At 52.4% G+C, this 9,646-nt stretch overlaps 1 protein-coding gene across 1 annotated transcript in view; it reads left to right on the top strand.

Annotated features, from left to right (window-relative positions):
• Positions 1–216: 216 nt before the first annotated feature.
• Positions 217–9,646, top strand: part of WNK4 (WNK lysine deficient protein kinase 4) — a 53,528-nt gene continuing 44,098 nt past the window's right edge. Inside the window, exon 1 of the mRNA XM_056863369.1 lies at positions 217–597. Within this exon, the coding sequence (XP_056719347.1) occupies positions 217–597 (381 nt within the window). The remainder of the gene's footprint in view (positions 598–9,646) is intronic.

Below are 9,646 nucleotides of genomic sequence, written 5' to 3'. Positions count from 1 at the left end.
CGCTCGGGGCACGATGGCGCGGCGAGGGCGGGCGGCCGTCGAGGGGCCGTCGGCACGTGGCCGGCGGGCGAAGGGGGCGTGGAGGCGAGCGGAGGCGGCGCCGTGGCCGCCTCCCCGCCGCGGGGCTGGGCCCGGCGCGGGCGGCGAGGGGCCGTCCGGGCGGCGTCGCGGCCGGCGCCAGTCCTCCGCCGCTGCGGCCGGCCGGCGGGCTTGGCGATGCTGGTGCTGCGGCCGCCCGAGGCGGGCCCCGGCGCGCTGCTGGCCCAGCCCGAGGCGGCGCAGGCGGCCGCCGGCCCCGCCGACCAGGAGGCCGGCCCGGCGGCGCGCCTTCGAGGGCGCCGCCGCAGCTCAGCCTACAAGATCAGCCGCCGCAGCGCGGGCGCGATGGGGGTGCTTGCCCGCCCCCCCGGCGCCGCCGGGGCCGGCCGGGAGCCGGCGCGCGAGGAGAGCGAGGAGGCCGAGACGCGCGCCGTGGCCACCTCCCCCGACGGCCGCTTCCTCAAGTTCGACATCGAGATCGGGCGCGGCTCCTTCAAGACCGTCTACAAGGGGCTGGACACCGAGACCACCGTCGAGGTGGCCTGGTGCGAGCTGCAGGTCTGTACGCAGGCGGCGGAGCGGAGCGGGGGCCTCTGAGCGCCTGCAGAGCGCCCTCTCCCCGGCCCCGAGCCGCCTCCCGGAGCCCGGCCGGGAAGCCAGGAGGCGGAGGGGCTGTGCCCGGCAGGGAGCCCCCGGGGGCAGCCCTGGGCGAAGCCTGGCTGGGGGCAGGCAGGAGCGCGCCCCACGAGGGCGGGGGAGGCCCTCGGGGCCCCCTGCGGAGCTAGCCGTCGCATGGCGGGCCGCTGCAGGGGGGCGGCAGGGGGCCGTGGGGGGCCTGGCTCTGTCCGCCCTTTCCAGACGCCTTGCAGCTGGGGGGGTCTTCCTCCGGGCGGTGGGGTTTTGCCAACGTCTGTCTGTCTGTCTCTCTTTGCTCTCTGCTTGCATCTGAACAGCGGCTCTACCTGACGGGTTTGGACATTGGAACCGGGGTGACCTGCCTGGCAGTAATGGCCCCTCTAGGGTTGGAGACCTTGTTCTCAGCCCCAGCTATATGGGGAGGAGGTCTGTTACTCACTGTTGAATGAAAGGCACTCTGCACACGCTCAGAGACATGCCTGGATTTTCTGGGTCTGGGGGCCTAACCACATGAGGCTGTCTGTCTTCTGCATTGCTCCCAGATGTGTGCTGTGGGGTTTCTGGGTGAAAAGACTCAGGCACAGGCAGGTCCCAATTCAGATCAGGACTGTGGGACATGGGGAGAGGGGGACTTAAGCCTCCCCCCATGCCATTTCCCAACCTGAAGTGCCTCTCGGAAGCCTTGAAATACATGGCACACAAGCAGCTCAAATGGCTTAAACATGGGGGCTGGGGCTGTGTGCTTGCTTGCTTGACCAGGAGAGGCTGAACTGGCGCGAGGGTCTTCCTTGGCATCACCAGAGTGCAGAGAGGATGCCCACTGGTGTGTTGGCAAGGCATTCTAGCCTGGACCCCTTCTTCTAGCCTGGCGCTGGCTTGGAGGGGAAATGTGGATTGGGGGCTGGGCCGGCAGCCGCACTTCTGCCAGCTGCCTTTTCCAGAGGGATTAACTTCAGTAGAGTTCAATGTGACTTGCTTGGCACCGTGAAAGCAGTCATGCGCTGCACAGGTGTGTGGAGCAGACCGATTCTCCGTGTCTCCCACAGTGCTTGAGGTGATGCATCCGCATTTGGACTTGGAAAAGTGGTGGAACGGGAGACAAATTTTTTTTTTGTTTCCAAAAATGGCACCCTTCCTCCATCCCTACCCTTTATTTTTGGGAAGAATTGTGTAAGAGAACTTTTCTTTGAGGGAACAGGCTTTGCACCGGAGCTGGAGAAATCCTAGCATCCTGCTTGCTCTGGCTCTTAGGAATCTGTCGCTGTCCCCAGTGAAGGTTGTTCAGCGGTGGGGTGGGGGGGGAGCTCTTGCCTAAGAGTGTGACAGGTTTTTGTTCACCAGTTCAGAGCAGCGTTCTGCCCGATGAAGCGTTCTTGGAAATGTGAAAAGTTTTCTTCTGTTAGTTGGACAGAAGAAAGTGTTTTATCTTCTTGCCGGATCCTGCCCTTTGGGTCCCGTCTGCATCGGTAGAGCTAGACAGCAGGTCCGCCATCCTCCAGGCTGTCGGGATTCGTTCTAAGAACTAAACAGGATTTAAAATGAAGGGGTTGTTTTCACCCGGTTTCTGCGTATGCTGATGCAACTGAGGCAGACCTGCAGCCGGAGATAAGGCTGCGGACGAATGTACAGCTCCCCCCCCGCCCTTCTCACCCCTCCCTGCTTGCCTGGTTCGGTCCAGAAGGAAGCTCCCAGTGACCTGCCCCTGGAACATCTCCTATTTCCCCAGGCTTCTCCTGCTTCTGCCTGCTGAGCCACTCTGGATCTTTCTAGTAGGGTTGCCAACTCCAGGTCTGGAAATTCCTGGAGATTTGGGGGTGGGGCCTGGGGAGGGGAGGAAGCTGCTATTTGCTCCAGAGGGACTGATCTCTGTAGTCTGAAGATCAGTTGTAATTCCAGAAGACCTCCAGGCTCCACCTGGATGTTGGCAGCCTTACTCTCTAGGCTAGGTGATTGGCGGGGGGGAGGGGTGCTGGATTGCCCTTACTGGAACTCCAGGTATAGAAATTGGCCTACTCTAAAAAGCAGCTTTGGGGTGGGGATGGATGGGGGCTGCAGCACTAGGGCGGGCGGGCTAACCCTTCCCCTCCCTCCATGCCGTTTCCCTGCTTGAAAATACTCTCATCTGACTGCTTTGAGCTTTGGTGGGGAAAAATATGGGCTGACTGTGGTTCCTCTTCTTTTGTCTGAGTGCCCGAAGGAGCATTTAGCGTTGGAGAAACAGAGTGAAGAGGAGGAGTGACGCTCCCTCTCCCCCAGAACCAGGGTCCCAAGCCCTGCCCGGCCCCCTTCGGGGCTCCTCTTGAGGGCCCAGTGGCTTGTTCTCAGGTTCAGTGGAAGAACTCCCCCACCCCCCATCGTTTCCTGTAGCTCGTGCCAAGTTTACCGGGCTCCTCCCTTCTGTTCTTGCTGTTTCCCAGGACCCCCGCACAATCAGCTTCTCCATGGTCAGTCTTTTTCCTGGCCAGAACCACTTTTTACCCCCCTTGCTATTTTGTGGAACCTTAAGGGACATTAAAGGCTAACAGAATATTTGTTTTTTGGACTACAGCCCTCTTCTTCACGTACCCTGAATGGATATTCACTTTGCTATCCTTTGATGTTGTGTGTGTGTGTGTGTGTGGTGGTGGTGGTGTTGGGGGAGCACAGAAGGCCAGGTCACATGCAGGAATCCAGGGTGAAATGTGATTGGGTACAATTCAGGTCTAATCCAGACAAATACACTTGTTATGCTGAGCTACTGAACACCTGTGGTGAGGGGAGAATCCCAGCTCTTGCTGAAACAGCTGCCAGTTCCAGCGGTTGTGACTGTTGGGAAAAAAAATTCGGTAAAATTCGGATTCGGCAAAATTCGGCCCGTTTTTATTCGGATAATGCCGAAGTCCGAACTCCGCTTCGGGTCCGTGCAATTCAGCATGAGGTCCGGAGTTCGGGGGGAAATTCGGCCGGATAAAGCCATTAAAATCACAACCGCCCCTTTCCGCGGCTCCGGGGGGGGCATTTTTGGGGTAGAGGTCCCAAACTTTCAGCGTAGCTTCAAAGGACCCTTCTTGCAATAACCCCCGAGTTTTGTAAAGATTGGATCAGCGGGGGCTGAGATATGGGCCCCGAAAGGGGTCCCCCCTCCTTAATGTGCATTTGCTATTAGCCCACTCAAAGCTCCCAGCCCCGACAAACAGCTGAGCTCCGGGGAGCAAGGGCGGGGCAGGTGCGAAGAAGTTTGCAAACCATGAAAAGCAACACAACCATGCAAACCATCACGTTTGCAACCATGCAAAGCAACACCTGACGCCTGGGAGTTTGCAAACCATGGAAAGGGACAGAAGAAGTTTGCAAACCATGCAAAGCAACACAACCTTGCAAAGCAACACCTTTGCAACCATGCAAAGCAACACCTGATGCCTGGGAGTTTGCAAACCATGGAAAGGGACAGAGGCATGCTAGCTAAGCATCAGGAGCAGGAGGGGATGGAATTTCCCCTTTTGCATCGGACTCGGGACCAGGCAAATGCATTCTATAAGTCACAATTTGAAAACAATTTTTGAGCAAGCATCAAAATAGACCTAACCGATCTTATGAATGAGGGAAAACCTGAGGGCACACAACTGAAGCCCCCCCTCAAACCAGGGAGAGAGAGACTCGAGGGGGCACCTCCCCCAGATAGAACAGGCGAAAGCCCCCTTTGGCTTCCCCCCCACCCTCAGAAACTGCTCCCTCCCCACACACACACAGACTCTGCTTTCCCCCCCCCACACACACATAGGAGAAAAATTATAGATTAAAGCCCCAAAAGGGGTCTTACTGTGGATGTCTTCTGTTCCATCAGGAGGGACTGGGAGGACTGGATAATCCAATACGATTCCATTTAAGCACGGGAGGTTTTGCCTTGGATTTGCCGCTCTCGAGATGCACACAGGATTGGCTGATCCCATTCATCCCAATAGGGAAAAGGGGGGGACCCCATATCTTGGGACCCCCTGACCCAATGTTTACAAAACTTGGGGGGTCTCGCAAGAAGGGTCCTTTGAAGCTCCGCTGAAAGTTTGGGGTCTCTACCCCCAAAAATGCACCCCCTGCAGCCACGGAAAGTAGCGAATGTGCATAAGCACCCCCCTACGGGGATTTCTTTCTCACACACAAACAGATACTCTTTCTTTTCCCGGGCCACGCAGCAGCTGGGCTCATGCACTCAATCGCTCAAACTGATTGGCCAGAAGAAGACCCAGCTTGGCCACCGATTGGCTGCAGGAGAATGCTGCTTACTGATGGTTATGCTTCGCCGAACCCCGAATTTGCCAAATTTATTCGCTGAACACCACAAATTCACTGAATTCGGCTCCCCGTTTTCCCGCCTTTTTTGAGTTCAGTTCCAGCCGAGCTAAAAACCGCCGAATCAGGGGATATTCGGCTGTTTTTCAGTTCGGGAATAACCAAATCGACAGCCCTAGTTGTGATTGCTGCTGAATTGCAATCCAGCAGTTTCACGCTCAAGTTTTCCTTTAAACCTCTTTGGTTGAAGAATTGTGGTCTACAGCCCATCCAGGGTAATGTTTTTTTCCCCACAGTTAGCAGGCCTACTTAAAATCCTCCAGATGTCTACTTAATGGGGCTTACTTAAGAGTTGCACAGACATTTTGAAAAATAAACTGGTAACTTTGGTTCTTGTAGGTTATCCGGGCTGTGTAACCGTGGTCTTGGCATTTTCTTTCCTGACGTTTCGCCAGCAGCTGTGGCAGGCATCTTCAGAGGAGTAACACTGAAGGACAGTGTCTCTCAGTGTCAAGTGTGTAGGAAGAGTAATGTATAGTCAGAAAGGGGTTGGGTTTGTGCTAAATCATTGTCCTGCAAAAAGTATCAAAGGTAATGTGCTAATCATTGTCCTGTAAGTATCAAGATAATGTGCTAATAAGGGTGTGGTATGTTAATATGGAACCATTGTATCCTGAAGTGATCTGTTAATGTGTGAAATCCAAAGCTAATCTGCATGGCTATTGTTGACTGTAGTCTTTGTTAGTCTGGAGGTTTTCAGGACAGGAAGCCAAGCCTTATTCATTCTTAAACTCTCTTTTCTGTTAAAGTTGTGCTGATGTTTATGAATTTCAATGGCTTCTCTGTGCAATCTGACAAAATAGTTGGTAGAATTGTCCAGTCTTTCAGTGTCTTGGAATAAGACCCTGTGTCCTGTTTGTGTCAGTCCATGTTCAGCCACTGTTGATTTCTCAGGTTGGCCAAGTCTGCAGTATCTTTCATGTTCTTTTATCCTTGTTTGTATGCTGCGTTTTATTGTCCCGATGTAAACTTGTCCACAGCTGCAAGGTATACGATATACTCCTGCAGAGGTTAGGGGGTCTTTTTTGTCTTTTGCTGATCATAGCATTTGTTGTATTTTCTTGGTGGGTTTAAACACTGTTTGTAGGTTATGTTTTTTCAAAAGTTTCTCCATCCTATCAGTGACTCCTTTAATAAATGGCAAGAATACCTTTCCTATGGGAGACTGTTTATCCTGAGTTTTCTGATGTTTGTTTGGTTTAATGGCCCTTCTGATTTCATTCTTGGAATAGCCATTTGCTAGCAGTGCGTGATTTAGATGATTAGTTTCTTCCTTGAGAAACTGTGGTTCACAGATCCGTCTTGCATGGTCCATTAATGTTTTGATTATTCCTCTTTTCTGTCGGGGGTGGTGGTTGGAGTTTTTGTGTAAGTAGCGATCTGTGTGAGTTGGTTTCCGGTAGACCGTGTGACCTAACTGAAAGTTTGTTTTACGGATGACAAGGGTATCAAGAAATGGGAGTTTACCCTCAATTTCCTTTTCCATGGTAAACTGAATGTTTGGATGGATATTATTAAGATGGTTTAGAAAGTCCATTAATTTTTCTTCACCAAGAAAAAGATGCTGAGGAAATAAGAGGAGAGACAGCAAGAATTCTATGAAAAGCAAAGCCCCCTGCTAGCAATATAACACGCAAGGAGAGAAACACCATCAAGACCCTCAATGCAGATCCAGAAATCATTATTCTACCAGCTGACAAAGGCAATGCCACAGTGATCATGAAAAGAGAAGAATACAAAAAGAAGATTGAGGAACTTCTGGACCCTGCCACATACAAAAAACTAAAACGAGATCCAACTTGCAAAATTACCAGGAAAACTAGCATACTGATCAAGAATTCCACTCTTCATCCGGACACACACAGAAAACTATGCAAGACAGAAGCACAACCACCACGATTATATGGGCTACCTAAAATTCATAAGGATTCTGTCCCACTCCGACCTATTGTGAGCGCCATTGGTTCCCCAACATATGAATTAGCTAGATATTTGACCACCCTTCTACAGGACCACATTGGAAAAACCACTTCTTACATCAAAGATTCAACTCACTTCATCAACAAAATCAGTCCGTTGAGACTCAATCCACAGGATATATTAGTCAGTTTTGATGTTGTATCCCTCTTTACCAAGGTTCCAGTAAAAGACACAATCTCATTGATTAACCAGATTTTTCCAGAAGATATAACAGCCTTATTTCACCATTGTTTGACAACAAGTTATTTCCTATGGGATAAAGAATTTTATGAACAGATTGATGGAGTAGCTATGGAAAGTCCACTCAGTCCAGTAATAGCAAACTTTTACATGGAATATTTTGAAAAGACAGCATTAGAATCGGCACCTTACAAACCTACAGTCTGGTTCAGGTTCGTAGATGATACATTTACTATTTGGAGCCATTGTTTCTGAAAGAAACAAAGACTTTCCCCAAATGTTGGTGCTTCATAGGGAAAAGAGAAACAAAAAGGGACAGGAGAGCAGATCACTATTTCTCTCTGCTACAAAACTGGCTTTCTTCATGGTAGTTCTTGTGGGGCTCAGAGAGATAAAGCACTTTAAAAGGTGGGGATTCCGGAGCCGTCATGCAGCCCCTGTTCTTTGTCTTCCCTTGAGTTGCTGCTGCTGCTTCCTGCTAAGCTCAAGAGCAAGAGTGAGGTATCCCCTCCCCCCACTCCCCCGGTTCGGCCTTTTGCACTCTGTGTCTTTTCCCGTCTGCATTTTAAACCAAGGGGTTGCAGCCAGACTGTTTAGGGTCAGAGTGCAAGGAGCCCGGGTCCCTTTCCTGTGTACCTTGGGGGTGGGCCAAAGGCCTATTGCTATGCAGAGTTCATGTCAACCCCCCCCCTCCATTTGCAGATGGGGAAAGTGACTGGGTGGGGAGGGCTGCTTCTCAGTGTCCTGGGCTGAGTAAAGGGCAAGACTTGAGCACAGGCCCAGCAGAGGGGCTGTACCCACGACCCACTCTCATTCATACTCTGGGACTGTCCTTGCTGCTGTAATGGCTGCCGGTCATCTTTGGCAGGAGCTTTGAGGAGTGTGTGTGTGTGGGGGGTGTGTGTGGGGGTGTGTGGGGGTGTTTCTGCCCCAGAGATTGGGGATAGTGAATGGGAGCTGTGTACTATGGAGCTTCTGCCCTCAGCATTGTCCCCTGGGATAAGAGGGAACCTTTGGAGGCAGCAAAGAGGTGACCGTGTTGCTGTTCCGGGTGAAGGGCTTGGCAACAGACAGGGCTTCATTTCTAAGGATGAGGAGGTGGGGACAAGAGTCCTTGAACCATTTCACTTCTTTTGAGGTGGGGGTGGAATATGGCGTACTCAGAGATCAGGAAAGGGATACTTGGCACTGCTGAAGGAGACCATGATCTTTACTGTTACTTCGTGTGGTCTCCTAGCAAGTCATATTGTGGGGGATGGGACAGGACTTTAGGGTGTAGCCCCAAAGAAGCCTGCTGGTCAGTCAAGCTCCCCCCCCCCCGCCGTTCCCTCCACCTTCTCCAGCGGAAAGGGCTGGTGGCTCTGCCTTCTCCTGAATGAGGAGGCCCTCGTTTGGCCCGTCTGTCCCAGCGTTGTTCACGGTGGTGCCCTCCCTTTCCAGAGTCTTTGGCTGAAGGCTTTCTTAGCTCTGCTGGCCGGGGGGGGGGGGGGGGCTTTTGACTGGCCTTGCTGGGGGTCAAACTGGGGAGCTTGTGCATGCTGGCAGAGGATGTGTGTGCTGCCACTGAGTTGTGAGAGGTAGGTGAGGTGGGGACAGGGGCTTGAATCCAAAAAAGGCTGTGCACATACCTGGGAGGTGGCTGGCTCATTTTGCCATCTTGTGGCAGCTTCTTGCTCTGGAGGACCCCCTGGCTACTTTCAGCAGGGGTAAGAAGTGTGAGGGGAACTGAAAATCTTTTGTCACCTGTAAAAAGAATCTCAGGTCTCTGGGGCCCTCCCTGCACCCGCCTCCTTGTCTCCACTTGCCTGACATCTGCTCAGAGCAGTGAGGTTGGAGTATGAAGGGAGGAGAAGGCGGAGGTTACCTTGCCAAGGGCCAAGTTGCATTTCCTAGAATCGCCCCACCCCCAGGGGTCACTCGGTTGACTACATTATGGGTTGCTCAGGGGCTGGGAAGCTGAAGAGCGTTCAAGCAGAAACGGATGCTGCAGAGTCACGGTTCCCTGGCCTTTCTCCCATCTGCAGGTGCTTTACAGGAGAGCAGCTAAAAAAGAAGGAACATTTGTCAAGCTTTCCAAAGCCTGTTTTTAAAGCAGGTCTTTCACCGGGACAAGCCTCTCGCAGAAGCGCAGGGTTTTTTGTTGCTTGTCCTTTCAAAAAATAGCCCTGTCCTATTTTCTCCTGCAGTTGTTCATTACACTGCCTTTCAAAACATCTGTGGTCAGCAAACCACAAACCTCAGCTGCAGGTACTAGTTCAGTCTGTGTCCCTTAAGCCCATCCTCCCGGTAGCAGAGTTCTGCTCAGGTCTATTTCTGGTTGTGAGTTTAAAGTGGGATTCAGGGAGGTGGCGACTGCCTTTTGGGGGAAGTCAAGGAGACAGGTAGTGAGTGTAGTCTGGAGTAGTCTGGAGAATAAACATTTGGTTTTCCAGGGAGAAGATTTTCCTGCAGGTAGTGAAGGGCAGAGGAGGCCGAGGCCACTCAG

The sequence above is a fragment of the Euleptes europaea genome, chromosome 18 (assembly GCF_029931775.1).
Source record: "Euleptes europaea isolate rEulEur1 chromosome 18, rEulEur1.hap1, whole genome shotgun sequence".
NCBI lineage: Eukaryota > Metazoa > Chordata > Lepidosauria > Squamata > Sphaerodactylidae > Euleptes > Euleptes europaea.
This window is presented reverse-complemented; position numbering and strand designations above follow the sequence as displayed.